The 15913-nt window shown below is 40.0% G+C and overlaps 1 protein-coding gene across 1 annotated transcript in view; it reads left to right on the top strand.

Moving 5' to 3' along the window:
• RAI14 (retinoic acid induced 14) overlaps window positions 1-15913 on the top strand; it is an 84993-nt gene that overhangs the window by 44312 nt on the left and 24768 nt on the right. The window contains exon 3 of the mRNA XM_058043870.1: window positions 3265-3395. Coding sequence (XP_057899853.1) covers window positions 3265-3395 — 131 coding nt within the window. The remainder of the gene's footprint in view (window positions 1-3264; window positions 3396-15913) is intronic.

Raw genomic sequence — 15913 nt, 5'->3', positions numbered from 1 at the left:
CCTACTTCCTTGCCAAATCCTGGGTACAGTGTCTTTCTGGATGTCATATGTATTCTGTGTCCTTTGAGATTTTTCTTCCCCTGAAGAAATGGACAGTAGGGCTATGATTCCATATTGAAATGAGTTTTTGAGAGTCCATTCTGTGCCATTTATTTTATTAGCTGTACCTTTAACTTTTGAAATGCATAGCTGGTCTTTGAGCACAATGGGGAAGAAAAAATCCAGTTTGATCCTATCAGAGAAATATTTGAGCAACAGTTGATGCCTGCATACTTGTTTCTTCAGTGTGAACAGATTTGTGTATAATTTAATTTCAAAAATAAAACAAGATGTGTAAATTGTTTTTTGTAGCTTGCATAAAATTGACATTTCACGTACAATTACAATGATGGCACTTCACTGATGCCTTAGAGTGGAATCTTTATTGCTTTAATGAAAAGATCAACAACTTTGTGTGAGCAATAGAGTGTGATGGCTTTTAAACATCTTGGGTAGGACACAGATATTTTCGTTTATAAATAAGCATAACTCTGCTGCACATTGATGAAGGGAAACTGCGTGCATTCTTTTGTTTTCCAGAGCAAAACTAAGTTTCAGGTACAGTAGTGTAATGGATGTTAAACATGCAATTGCAAGAACAAATATAAGTGGATTTAGGTATGTGGCAATATCTAAAATTACTCCTTCCTTTAACGTCTCTTGAGTCACAATGCTTGAAAGAAGAAACACTAATTAGATATAGAATTGAAAACAGGAATCTAAAATGACTGCCAAATACAGATCTAGCTGTACAGATTAGTAGGCAACAGTTTTTAGTTTTTAGTTGAGGCCTCATTAAGTCTTTCCTTAATTGTGTTTGTGTGTGAGTGTTCATTTTAGGATAAGGAAATGGTTGAATACTGCAGTAAAGACGAGTTAAAGAATCTGGTCTTGCAAAAGAGTGATTCCATATGTAATAAAATGGTTTACTGTTAGCATGAACATTGCTTTGCATCATCAGAATCACTTTCAAAATCCTCCAGGGTTCTCCATTCAATATCTGAGTATCTCCTCAGTGCAGCTTCCTCACTACATAAATACTGAGGGGTAATTTGGGACACAGCTGTGTTCATTCCTATTTGGTCTGCAGTTTTAATGATAGTATAATTATAGATGAATACAGTTACCACAGAAGCTTCTCAAAGGGGAAATTGACACTTTATCTCAATTATTTCTTAAATACAGGAGTCAGTATTTGTGTGCTTACTTGCTTGTACCAAAACACTGAATATTGGATTATATGTCAATAATGTTTCAATTTAATAGCCGGCTATTGAAGGAATATTCATGAAACTGCTTCTTGAAGATGTGGCCATTTTGTACTCTAAAGCTGAATGTTCTCCTGAAAGCTGTTCTGCCAAGGATTTTCAGCTGGCCTTGATCTTAACATTTTCCTGTAGTTTATTCAATTTCATGTTTCAAAAGTAAATTGGTGATTTCAGGTAGTGTTGCAGTGGACGTGTGTGTAGATGAAGGTTGATTCATCAAATAGCCTGTAAGTTTTTTATTTACAAGTAAGATACATTTTTTTAAACATCTGCTTTTAATAACAGGCTGCCTTTAAAGCACGAAATTCCCCAAATGCAGAATAGGCAATGAGTCTCATTCTGGGTGGAGCCTGCTGCTTGGCTGGCCACTCATTGTCATGGAGTCTAAATATTGCTTAGAGAAACAATTTTTTTTGCTGATGTAATTAGTGCTCCAGAGTCTATAGAAATGTGTTGCAGGGCCATAGGAGTAAAGACTATAACCTGCTGGGTGCACTGACCCACCAGTCATTCAGTGCCATAACAGAGTGCAGTTGCTCTGTCTGCATGCCACTTGCTTTGTCGGAGCTGCCATTCATACTCCTGGTTCCAGGTGGTGTTCTCCCAGCTTGTCTGCTCTCCTGCCCATACTCTCCCTCATAGTTCTTTTAATTTGTTTTTTAAATTACTTTGGACCTGGAACACTTTCTTCCTGTTCCTCCTGTTTTTCAGGGTGTGAGCAGCCTGTGGGGTTAGTTCAGATAAGTGTGCACATCATACACTTTTCCTCTCAAGCCCAGACAGAGAAACGTCAAAGGAAGAAAGTCTCTATAGAGCATCAGGACAAGGTGTTGGGTGTGTGTGTGTTATTATTGGTTTTTATTAAATATTTCTCAAGGTAGTAACATGAATTCAATAATTCCAGAGAATGTGTACAAATCAAGTGCTCGTGAACAGGCCGTCATGCTGGAGATGAGCTGACTGATGTCAAAGAGAAAGCAACAGCTGTTGAAGTTAACTCTCCTGCGTGTAGCTGGGTGCTAACACTGCTTCAAACACAGCTTTTAACTGCACCAGATTGTTTTTCTTGGAGACTGAACACGGTTGTTAGTCCAGTTGTGTGCAACTTTCAACTCCTTTTCCAGAGCTCATTTTGCTGTGATCACATGGAATACAGAAGGTTAACTGTCCTCTGTTTTCTTAGGATCTTGTGATTCTACTTGGAAGTCTTTTAGAGGAAATAGGCCATTGTCCTATTCAGACCATTCAGAGGAGGAGAGACAGTCATCAAGTTGGGAAGTCATGTCCTGTTCTTGATTCAGCTGCTGAGAGTGTTCAAAAAGATTTAGTGGATTAGGTTTGGAAAGATCTGAAAGTAGGGTGGTTTTATTTTCTTTCAGTAGCACTGTGTGAATGGTTTGTTTATTTTAAAGACCAACACAGGATAAAAAACTCAATAAAGCTAGCTGCAGTCTGCAAAGGGCAGTCTATTAAGCCATTAGCTTCTACAAAATGTGAGCTGGGAAAAGCCTTTAATATGGAAAGTTTCGGCTGGTTTGGGTTGTTAGGGTGGGGTCTGGATAAGATGAGGCACCTCATTGCTTATCCATGTGATGTATGTAGTGAAGGTCCAGTGGGGCCGGTACAGCTCTGAAATGGAAACCAGGACTGGAAAAATAGAGAAGAATGTTTGAAAATGCAGTAAGAAAATACAGGGGTTTTTTCGCTGCACTTCTCATCTACAGTTTCCAAGTTACAGTTCATCTTCAGTCATCACTTAGGTCCTGCCTTAAGCCATCAAATCCTTGGGAACCTCTACTGCACAGTTTGCAGGTTACTTTTATGCGGCTTTGTCTGTGCCATTTCTTTGTGTTGGGCTTTTGTTTAAGTGCTGATAAATGCATGCAGGATCATTCAGGAGAGCCTGTTGATGAAGCTGGTACTGATAATATTTCTCCTTTCTTTTCCTTCTGCTCAGACCAACGAGTGGAATAAGAATGATGATCGGCTGCTGCAGGCAGTGGAGAATGGAGACCCTGAGAAAGTGGCTTCACTGCTGGGTAAAAAGGGAGCCAGTGCCACCAAACAGGACAGTGAGGGCAAAACTGCGTAAGTCCAACCAAAACTTGTGATTTAGCTCATGGAAAACCCCAGCCCTAGAAGTTTGCCACTTCTGTGATTTAAAAACCAGATACTATCCTGAAAATGAAGATTTCTTTTTCTTCTGAAGCACAACGCATTCTGCAAGTCTTGATTTTTAGTTCTACCTTTAAAATGCCATTTCAAAATCATAAACCCATTGAGATAACTTGAAGGTTAATAAACTACTGGGTAGAGTGGGATTCTTTTCGGGCAGGGTATTTTCAAATTTCATGGCACACTGTGGATTACACACTCCAAAAGGTATTAATCTTCGGGGATATTTTTTTCCCAAGGAAAAAAATCTTAGTTTCTGTCCTATTACTTTAATAGGACAGAAACTAAGATGTATTTTCATGCTAATGGGTTTGACTGAACTGAAACTGTGGTGAAAGAGTTTTAAAATCCTACAGATGCTAAGGATTTGCTAAGCGTTCCTTGTTTTGATTGAAGTGTGCCAATGAGAGTTTTGTGTAAATGAGATTCCTTTTGATATATATGTCATATATATCTTCTGTTCTTCTTCTTATTCTCCCACAAACATTCTGAATTGTGGAAGATAAAAGATTTCACTAAGAAAAGTACAGCCAAAAGATTGTTATCCTTGCACTCTTCTCAGTATGGCGCAGAAAGATGATTTGGTGGATAAGTGAGAAATAGGTATCCTGTGACAGAACAAAAACCTTGATAAAATTCTGGACAGATACAGGGAAAAGAAGGACTTGGAAGGGCAGCAAAAAGCAGTTTAGACCAAACTCAAAGTTCTGATAAATTACCTCTGGATTATATACATTGAGTCATACTCTGCTTCTTTCTTGGTCTGGTTCAATTTCCTACATCTGCTCTATTTCTGCTCTGCATCTGAGGGAACTGAGTGATGGATTGACTCATAACCTGCAATTTCTTACTGCAGAAGTCCAAGTCATCAATTACGTCAAACAGGCTTTCTCCTCCATACTTTAATAGGTTTTTAACTTTTAAAAGTTGCACACGTATGTTTTTCTTTTGGCCATTGAATGTTCAGAATTACAGCTGAATTAACATTTCATGTTTTTTGCAATCAGCATAACTTCAGACCTCAGTTCTTAGGATCTTCTTAAACTGCACTCTGTATGCACTGTATCCAGTGTAACACCTACTTTGCAAGTTTCATGTATAAATTGATACTATGGATTTTCCTAGGGAACCACCCAAGACTGAATTTATCAGTATCTCTTAACTCTAAGAATGTAGCTAGGTATTGGTGCAACGGTTTTTGAGCTTTGCATGGTTACAATAAAAAAAAATCCGGTTTTCATTCTTTGACTACAGCTACTAAGTCGGTAGGCATATATTTATATGAATATGGTGTTACTAATAATGCAGTTGCAAATACTTCTTTCGGTTGCTTGGAACAAATATGAGTTAGTGCTATAAAGATCTCTGCTGCTCCTTGTTCTGTGTGCTCATTTGACTGTCATTTACTTTTAAAATTTTTTCTGTATTGAGGTTTAAAAGGCAGCTTGAGAGAGAAGAAAGAAAGGCAGTGTTGCTGTGATGCAGAAGTACAGCATGTCAAGTCTCATTCTGCTTCCAGTGCTTTGGGAAATTTAGCAGACCTGCTCAGGTTATTTCTGTCTACATTTTGAAAGATAGAGACTGACAGGTGTGGGAGCAATGACACTAACCTGGAGAGACATAGCTACCAAAGGTGGTGCAGAAATGTTCTCCAGCATGTCTTGTTGCTATTGGGCTGTGTCTTGTTTGTGTTTTTATCACTCCAGAGTATTTTTTTGGTGTGTACAAAATGGAGTTCAGCCATCATTTCTGCAGCATCTCCTGTGTTTGCAGTATAGTGCCAGTGCTTCATTCCTGCCATGTGCCTAGATGCCTGACACAGCTGTTTTTGCCAAGCCTCAGAAGCTCTGCTTAGAGACCCTTCTGCAGCCCAGCACTGAGGTGTGTTGGTGTGCTGCAAGAGCATGGTGCTGGTTTGTTGGCTACCCCACCTTAACATCAGCAACTCACGCGCTGGGAAATCGTGATCTGCACAGGGCTTTTTGGGGGAGCTGTCCACCCTTGTGCTCAGATTTCACAAAATCACAGAATGGTTTGTATTAGAAGAGATCTTAAAGATCATCTCATTCCAAGCCTCCTGCCATGGGCAGGGACACCCACATATGGCCATGTTGCTCAAAGCCCAGTCCAATCTAGCCTTGAACACTTCAGGCATGGTTCTTCCACAACCTCTCTGCTCAACCTCTTACAGTGCCTCACCTCTTTCACAGTAAAAGATTTCTCATTTAAATCCATCCTTTTTCAGTTTGAAACCATTCACTTTGTCCTATCTCTTTATGCCCTTCTCTCCAGCTTTATTGTAGGTTCTGTCTTAGGTACTGGAAGGTGCTCCAAGGTCTTCCCAAAACCTCCTCTCATGAGCCTTGCACATGGAAAATAAGGCATGATTGGTGACAGACACCATGGCTTCAATTAAGGCAAATAATGGCTGACAAATTTGTTGGCACTCTGCAGTGGGGTCCCAGCTGTGGTGCATGAGGGAAGAGCAACAACACCATCTGCCTGGACTTGTGCAGAGCGCTTGACACTGTCCTGCACAGCACTCCTGTCTACGGCCTGGAGAGACGTGGGATGGACCAGTGCTCCCTCTCATGAGGGCAGAGTAGAGAGGCAGAATCACCTTCCTTGACCTGCTGCCCACAGAATTATTTGGATGCAGAGCAGGGTATGATTTCTGTGAGCTGACATTGTCAGCTCATGTCCAGCCTCTTTTCCACCAGCACCCCTGAGTCCTTCTGGGCAGGGCTGTTCTGGGTCTGTTCATGCCCAGCCTGTGTTTGTCCATGGGTTTGCCCTGATCCAGGTGCAGGACCATCACTTGGCCTTGTTGAACCTTACAAGGCTCATGTGGTTTTACTGATTACATTTTAGAAAGTTGTCTGCAGTGCCATGTAGGAAGGGAGCTCTTTGGATGAGTGTTCTATTGATCCCTGTGAGTACATATTGATGTGTTTGTTTACTTAGTTAGGATGAAGCTGACTAACCAGAAGAACTTGGTGGATTCAATTATGTAACACACTGCATAATGTGATTAAAGACTTTGGAATGTGCTTGAAAGCAAAAAGGAGAAACAATTACACATTGCAATACAGGTTTGTTAGCTCCATTATTGTCTGTACCCTTAAGGTGTGACATGTTTCTTTTAAGACTTTTCTTTCTCAGTCTTTTTGTTAACAACCCTACAAACAAAATTTACAATGCTGTCCAGATTTTTGAGATATAGTAGTATAGTTCATTATTTTAAACAGAATGTGGAGAGGATAATTTTTCATGCTTAGAGGCTGCCTATTATAAAATACTTGAGCTGAGGAACAGAGGCCAGGAGCAGAGACCAGCTCTGGAACAGAGGACAGAGGAACCAGAGACCAGCTCTGAGGGTATTCTTTATTGGTCCTGTTGTGTACAGTATGTATCATCCCACTGAGTCCTGCCACAATGTTCTCCAGCTTTGGCTCAGTTTTGGACATTACCTCCTAAATTTCCTCTTTGTGTCCTTTTTAATCCCTATCATTTAGGTCCTTTATTTTGTGACTTGTGGACATGCAATAAAATGGAGGTGCTTAAAATAATGAGGTCTAAGTACCTCATTAATTTAAGGTATCTACTATTAAGGTAGATATTTCTTAGAGACAATATTTACAAATTTTCATTAGGAGGTTTAACTCCTCAGCAGTATCTCTTTAAAAAAGGTACTTAACAAAGACCTTGTCAGAGTAATGAATTTATAGTTTTTTAAGACTTGGTTGACTTTCCACACCGTCACCCTGCCTTTGACTAAGTTCTTTCTATAAACAATAAATCACTTTTAAGACCATGGAGCAAATCCACCTTTGGCATAAGTTGACACAGTCCCATTGTTGCTCCCACTTACATAGCACAGACTATTGCCAAGCATAGTTGTAATAGAACCTATCTGGAAATCTGACTCTGTCATTGTAGTCTTACTTTGCCAGATAGGTTGGTTGTTTTTTCTTTTGGTCCAGCTTCCTTAAACAAAAATACATGGCTTTCCAGCTTGGAATTTGATCGTTTAAATGCACTTAAACTAACAAAAAAGGGGTTTTAAAAAAGATCCATTTCAGGAATGATAGGATTGGATTCATTCATGTGCTGCACTTTCCACAAGATCAAGTGTTCAAATGGGCTGTTATTTTAAGAAGCTACTGCCATTATTGAGGGGAAGTGGAGGGATGGGGGTGGGGGAATGATTTTGGAAAGGATTTACGGTGTATAAATGGTAGCACTTCCTTATCCTGAAGTTATTTTGTCAGTGTGCCAGTCCATTACTGCCATGTTTGCATGTTTCTGCAAGGTACTAAACTAGAATTAAATGCTTTTGGCTATTAAGGGAAACAATAGATCTCTGTACATTTTTTTAATTTGCAATTGAATCAGTTGTTGTTCAATAAAATTACTCTAACGATAGTACAAAAAAGTTTTAGAAACCTCTGCAAATTTGTGCTCTAAGGACTCTTTCACAAAACTACTGCCAATAGCAGTTAATAGAAAAGATATATTTTCATTTGAAAGAGACTCTTAATGCCTTGAAGGCTGAACTAAAAATAAATTTTGGAGCATATTCCAACTGCAAATACTTGATATTTATTATGTACATAGTATTCATTTTTGTTTTCTTCCTTTTGGATCTTACTGAATAAGGAGGTGGGGACAAGTTGCATGAAAAAGATCACTTTTTGAAAAGTAGATAATGTTTTAATTACCTTTGAGAGAGAATGTTTCCTTCTATGTAATAATATTTACCTTAAAAGAAGCTATTGGAAGAATACATGGAATGATAGAACAATTTTAGTTGTATGGGACCCACGAAGATCATCAAAGTCCAAGTCCTGTCCCTGCACCAGACACCCCGAGAGTCAGACCATGTGCCTGAGAGCATCATCCAGACATTTTGAATTCTGTCAGGCTGGTGATGTGACCACTGCCCTGGGGAGCCTGTTCCAGTGCCCAGCCACCCTCTGGGGAAGAGCCTTTTGCTGATACCCAACCTAAACCTCCCCTGACACAACTTCAGGCCATTCCCTCAGGTCCTGTCACTGTCACCACAGAGCAGAGATCAGTGCCTGGCCCCAGTTTGCTCTCACTTGTGAGCGTGTTGTGGCTGCAGTGAGGTGTCCTGTCAGTCTCAGCTGCTCCTCACACAGCTTCCCCTGCAGACCATAGAGCAGAGTAAGGTCAAGGGACCTGCTCAGGAAATTCTGTTTTAGGAGTAAAAAGGGAGGATAGAAGTTGTTAGACTCCAGTAGGTGTGGCCAGCAAAATAGAAGCTATGTCCCTGCCAACGAGATTGAAGGAGGCACAGACTTTCCTAGGCACTGTGGGGTTTGGAGAATGCATATTCCAGAGCACAGTCAGACTGTCAGCCCTCTCTGTCAAGTGACATGGAGGAAAGTAATCTCAAATGGGGCCCTGACCAACAAGAAGTTTTTGAATAAGTTAAGCAGGAGATTGCCTGTGCAGAGGCCCTTGGGCCAGTCAGAACGGGGCAGGATGTGAGGAATGTTTTGTACACTGCAGCCAAGGAGAATGGTGCTTGAGCCTAGGGCAGAAGGGACCTGGAGAGACTCGAGGATGACCTCTTGGCTTCTGGAGTCTGGGATACAGAGGATTTGAGGCCAGCTACAACCCAGCTGAGGAGATTCTGGGAGTTTATGAAGGGGTTCAAGCTACCTCAGAAGTGGTGGGCATTTTGCCCACCAGGTTGCAGAGCTTTATATATAAAGCCTGCTGGCTTTATATATTGCTGAATGAGAGAAATGAACAGTGCCCTACCTCTGCACTGACTTGTGCACGTTGGCAAACACTCTGTGGTTGTGTCTGGACTGACAAAAAAGGAGCAATTGGTAGTGCAGAGGGAAACCCGTCTGGGCTGCTGAAATGTGGCAAGAAATCGCTGCCCAGGTAGAGAAATTGGCTGTAAAAGTGCATCATGTAGATGCACACAAATGCAAGGGTCAGGCTGCTGAAGAGCTGTACATCAATTTGATCTCTGAGAAAAAAAAAATTACTTTTATCACAGTATTTAATTTCTGATGGTCCAGATGGTCGCAATAATGTCGAGGTTTCTGAACATGGACAAAGTAAAAAAGACCACAGGGATCTCAACCTTTGTTTTATCTCTATCCAACAGACCGCTGAAATCTGGTTCTTATTCCAAATGTCTTGTGAAGTTTATTTCCATGGGAGATCTGGGTGTAAAAGCTTTTGTCTTTCTAAATATTTTTTGAAGTTCTTTTTAGGTTTAAATCATGATTGTTCGTTTTTTATCCCCTCCCCTGCCCTGCAGCATTGCTAGGGATATAATTTAATTAAGATGTTGATATTAAGTTTCCTGAAAAATTGCTTTCAACTGTAGACAAATGCTCAGAAATGCTAGGCCGTGGTCGGGTGAATGTGTCCACTGCCAGGATACTAAATTGGGCTAATTAACTTTCTATTATGTTCAGTATGAGCTGATTGTTAATGTATGGTGAGAGGGAATGCTTTTATCTCCACAACAGTGGAGCAATACTTCACTTTGATTTCATAATCAAATCATGGCAGTACATGAAAAAATCCACACTGCCTACAAACACCATTGACAATCATGCAGGCTTTTAAATGAGATCCATGTAGGGGAATTCATGACAGTGGTTTGTTCCTGGCTCTTGACTGAAACTCTGTAGACCATTTCTGATGGTTTTGACCCCTCACTTGACCCTTCCAACTAGAGTTGGAAAATTTCATGATCCAGTTTTTAGCTCTTGCCTACACTTTTGATAGAATTTGAAATCAACAGTATCTAGGCTCTATCATTTTTAAAGTAATTTTTATAGGATATTTTAGCATTTTTGTACCTTTATGTTATTAGTGAAAAAAAAAAAAGAGGCCCATCTTCTGAAGAGACAGAAATTAATCATCTTTAGTTGTATTTCAGTTACAAAGATCCTAAACTTTTTACTTTATCTCTTTAGTGATTTCCTATGTTGTAAATCAAACAAATTCCATGTATTTAAAAAACAAACTCCCTATTCCATATAAAGTTCTCTGAGCATTAAGAATCCCAATGGATTTTGCATCTTACATGCATGGGGCTTCATGCAGATGATATCTAAAGTTCAAAGACAAAACAACCAGTCTGCAATTTCTTGAGCCAGCTTGTGTCTTCTGTTCTAAATTTGCTTTTTCACACAGCTGATGGCTATTCTTGAAAGCTGTTGTGTTTCACTGTCTTTTAGTGGGACTGTCATCTCAGAGGGAAGCAAATCCTCTTCTGAAGGGCCCTTGTACTCGTGTTTGGGTAGCCTGTGAGCCTCCTGCCCACAGGCAGGATTGGCCAAACCTGTACTGCAGCATCAGGCAGCCACTGGAATTCCCTGTTGATGCAGCTCCATTTGCAGAGTTGCCAAATGCCCAGATTTTGCCAGACCTGGCTGGCTTTCAACAAGTTTGTCAGTTGCTTGGATCAGAGGAGAGCCTGGATGATTGGGAGTTTTTGTATGCCTGGGTTGAAACAGCTGCAGTTTGGCTCACGTGGAGGCAAAACCCAGTGCCCCAGTTTCCCGTGGGGAATGCTGTGCCTGCTCCCTGCACTTGTCCCATCTGAGCTGGCAGGAGAGCCATGAGGGAGGCGTGCCTCTCGTGGGTTGGGCCAGAATCAACCTCTTCAAGGCTGGAGGGGACAGGGTTAAGGCTGCAGTTGTTTTTCAGATTTATATCTACATAATGGGCTGCAGTTGTTTTACATGTTTTTCAAAGACTTATGCAACCAAATGAGCTGTATGTGTAGATTTTAATTATACCCACTGGCTGTTACTGGCTTAAAAATGTACTCTAATCTAGGAAGGGGAGCAGACAGCCGAAACAGAGCAATGTGCAAATGTTGAATTTACTTAAGTTTTTTTTTTAACTTCAAACTGAGGTCTCAGGCAGTAGACTGTGCTGGTGGCTGCTTATTTACTGGACTTATGTTTTACTCTGTTTTCTGCTACATTCTTTGCAGGTCCTGTGTTAGGAAACTGCTGAAAGGTAGCTGGAAAGTAACTGAAAAATTCAGAAAAGCTTTGAAGTTGCACATGCCTGTGGCCCAGCCCCTGGTTGTCTTCCAAAATATGGAATCTTAAGTAGTATAGTTATTCTGAAATACAGAATAAAAAGTATATTGCCATAATAATCCAAAGAGCTTCTTCTAAAAAGTTATGAAGTGGTCATATTAACCAATGGTCTCTGAATGTGTTACAAGTAGAGTGATTACAATTCTCTTGGTTTGCAAATATCCCATGAAGTAAGAGAAGTTCACTTTGTACAGCTTAATAAAAAAATAAGTACATCCAAACAGTTGCTTCAAATCTGAAGAGATGGGAAGTATTATGAGCCTAAAAGGTAAGAAACATCAAGGACAACATATCCTGAGCTATCACTTGTCAGTATCCCTCAGGTTCATAAGGATATTTCTGCTCATCTGTTCTTGGAGAACTAGATGCAGTTCTTAAGTCTTGCTGGATTTTCATGCTACAAAAATATTTGGTTTAGATTAACCTTTATGCAATTGCTCTTACTCTTTTGAACCTTTTCCTGGCCTCTTGTTATGCCAACATGGTTTGGGATTAAATTACTCTAATGTTCATGACTTCCCATTTACAAAGGTGATTATCCGCAATAACAGGCAGCAACACCAAGTGAGTTGTGTTGGAGGATGTAATTGTTGCTCTCATCTTTAGGCTTAATTTTAACTTTGAACTCTGTTGGGCCTTGAAAGGGCTGAAGATGGCTAGATGGTTTTACCCAGCTTCTGGAAGAAAGTTGTCTTTACCTGGGCACATCCTCAGGGATTTCGCCCTATGCTAAAAAGATGATGTGCCATTGGGCATGAGTACTGAGAAGGTATCTGAGCACCTGTTTGGACCTTATACATGGAATGTGGTCCTAAAGAAACTATCAGGAGTAATCTTCCTTACTTGTCTGCCTTCCTTGGCTTTGGAGGCTCAGGCCATGCTGCACAGATTTCTGGGCTCTTTACGCTTTCTGAGACTTCGTCGTTTGTCATACTTTGCTAATTTTTCTACCCTACAACTCCCAATTTATTTTTTTTTTTACTTTTAAAAACCACTGCTTTAAAAAGTACTACTTTTTACTACTCCAAAAATAAAAAGTATGTCTTAATTTCAGACTTTCTGTCAACATCTAGGAATGCCTTGAAGCTTCTGCTTGCAGAATCTCTGTTGCATTTTGCTGACATTAGTTCCTGAGGAATTTTAAAATAGACACTGTTCAAGAAACTTTATGTGGTAAATCTAAATTGTGAGCACTTGTGTTTACAATTAATGGTACATGGAAGGAAAGTCCATGAATTTCAGACTTGAAGTGGGAGTTTGTGTTAATGTGGTAATAGAGTTTGCCAAAGAAAACCATATGTGAAAATGGAGCTGCTAGAGCACAACCTGAGAATGAAAAGTATAAAGCTGCTGGGGATCCCAGAAATCTCTTTGAAGAGCAGCTGGGTGGATATTTTGCTCAGTTTGAAGGCTAAAATCAGGAGTCTGTAGCTTGCCAGCTCCTCTGTTGCATGATGCAATTGGTTCTTTTCTATAAGAAAACAGCCATTAAAGAGGCTTGCCTTTTATTAATGTCCTGTAGCTTGAGGTGTGTATGATTGAAACAAGACTTTTCATGCTATGATGTAAAGATGGAAACTTTATAGGAAAACTGCATCGTTTTGGTTTCAGTGGTGGGTTTTTTGGTTTTGTTGGTTTTTTGACAGCTGTCCCAAAATACATGCTAACACAAAAGGGGCATGCAGGACTTTTGTCAGATGCTTCTGTGTGTACTGGGGCCGGGCAGATGCCATCTCATATTAAAATAGAAAGATACAGGCTGTGCAGCACTTCACTTTACTGTGGCTGGTGCTAAAGGGGAGAGAGGGGAAAATAATCTCATACAGCTCTTGGTAAATCCATACCTGCTTCTGTCAACTTCTTAAAATCTTGCACTGCACTCTCGAAGTTGTTTGCAGCAACACATTGACTGAATGTTTTAAAACTCTAAAAACATAATTTTCTCAGCTTGTACTGGTGCCAGCTCTGATTTGAAAACAAAAAGTATTTCCTTTCTTCCTCCTAAGATAATTTTTGAACTCTTTTGGCTGCATGGATGCAAGTGACAAGATAATGATATGGAATGCCACCACTATTGAAAAGCCACATTTTTTACAGTTGCTCTTGGGAGCAGGTAAAATGGGTGCAGTGTGAAGCTGTAATTTATATTTGTTTAAAGAAAATAATAAAAATCCCCAAGGAACTGGTAAGTATTGATAGTGATTACCTGTAGATGTCTGATTTTCTTTTAAGACGGTCTGATCTGCCAGACATCAGTATGGCTCTTCCATAACTAAATTACTCGTTCTACCTACAATATATATTGTCTAAGATGAGTGACAGTATCTTGGTAATGCAGTCAGAAAAAGATGAAGTTCCCTTTGACTTTCATAGCAGAACATGAATGGTTTAATTTTAGGTTTAAGGTGAATTCTACATGCTGCTCCTTATTTTTCATGGCCAGATTGCCTCTGTGCTGTGTGATGAAGCAGAGGAAGGCAGCTCTGGTTTCCAACTGGTTTTGTTTGCTGTGCCAGCTCACCAGCCACGCAGTTACCTGCCTGCCTGTGCTGGTGCAAGGAGGAAGCACAACCCAGAGAGGGCTTGCAGAGAAATGCAGAAGACGCCTCCCACTTCAGAACTGTTATGGAGCTTTCCCAATCACTTAATCTGAGGATGGTAATTTCTCTATTATTAGGTTTGGGGTGTGTCAAAAAGGGCTTACTTTCAAAATTGTTTTAATGCTGATAAAATCTCAAGCCCTTCACTGATCAGTAAACCATATTCTTCTACAGCAACTGGTCATGGTGCTACATGTGAGAGGAGGCCACACTGGACTTGCTCCTGTGTGACACCAGCTATTCTCTTCATGCACAGAATGTGCTGCTCTAGTGGTAACTCATGGCCCTTTCTCCTTCAGGTCAGATCTTGGTGCTTCTGCCACTCAGCCTGTGGTGGAAAGCAAGCAAAAGCTGGATATCATCTACTGTGTTCATTTTAGCTGTTGCTATTGAAGGAGGAGTCGAGGCCTTGAGGGATAGCACTGTAAGCTAGGTGCTGCTTCTAAAATACATAAAAGCTCTAGTTAGTTCAGAAAGTCAGCCAGGTTATCAATAAGTCACTTTGTGACTGATAGCTGATATTCTGATATTCTGAGATAGCTTGTGAATTGCTTGCCTGTCTGATCTGGTAGTAGCAAAGCTTAAAAGTATTCAATTTCTATTTTTTCTTTTATTTGATCAGCACTACGTGGTCTCTATGCAGCTTTGTATCTTTATCATTCTCGTTTGTTTGTGTGAAGGTATTGGTTGGTGGGGAAACTATAAATCATCAAATTGTTGGAAGGCAAGTTAGACTTTTTAAAAGTCAACAAAGGTTGACATCCATTAGAAAATTAAGAAGAATGATCTGCCTTGGGGAGGGATGTTTTTACTCAAAATAAACCTTGACAATGAGTGTATATGAGTTCATAGTGTTTTTCAAACATTATTGCACTTAAAATATTTTCAGAGCACTCAGATTGAAATTGCAGAGAGCAATAGTATTATACGTTTGCATATAAGTTTGACTGGTTTCCATGTTTGTCATAATAGGAAATAGCAAATACAATATTCACTTAGCATCCACAGTTCAGCCAAATTCCTTATTGGCTTTGGATTTTGGTAAGTAGTGTGTTGAAGTGCTTTCAGGCCTTGGAGAAAATCCGTTACAGAGAATGCTAATTCTGCCCAGAAAAAACTCTGGAGCATGACCTTGCCAAACAGAGATTGAACCCTCTGATTGGATGTAATTCTGCTTCCCCCCCCCCCCCCCCCCCCCATTTTTCTTTTTGCAAATGATAATTTCTTTGTTAGAAGGTTATTGTCTTAAATTAAGACTTAATATTTATTTTTTTCTGATTTTATCACGTTTCTCTTTACTTTTACAGCACTTCCCCATGATATATGGACCACCCAGTTGTTTTAAGCCAGCTGTCAAAATACCATTCAGTAAGAGGATTTGCAGGAAGCAGCTCTGTAAATGGTTAAGAAGAGAACCTGAATATAGCAGAGCCATGTCTTACTGCTAATACCACCTTAGCAATTGCCATCAGCTACAGTTTTACAAGTCTAACCCCTAAATGTGGATTATTTCTTTCTACTTATGGTGTAATGATTTGTAAAGAAAAGTTTTATGTGAGCTGAGTGGTAAAAATTACAGTCCTTTTTCATTTGAGTTAGACTGACATTTAAATAATTTTTGGAAACACTCATTCTTGGTCTTTTGTCAAAGACTTGCTCTATCTGAACTCTTGTGCTTTGTCTGTCAGATGCTGGTTAAAGAAGTCCTCATTCCCTTGCT

This window comes from Melospiza georgiana, chromosome Z (assembly GCF_028018845.1).
Source record: "Melospiza georgiana isolate bMelGeo1 chromosome Z, bMelGeo1.pri, whole genome shotgun sequence".
Taxonomy (NCBI): domain Eukaryota; kingdom Metazoa; phylum Chordata; class Aves; order Passeriformes; family Passerellidae; genus Melospiza; species Melospiza georgiana.
The sequence above is the reverse complement of the archived record's forward strand: the minus strand, read 5'-3'. Positions and strand labels throughout refer to the sequence as shown.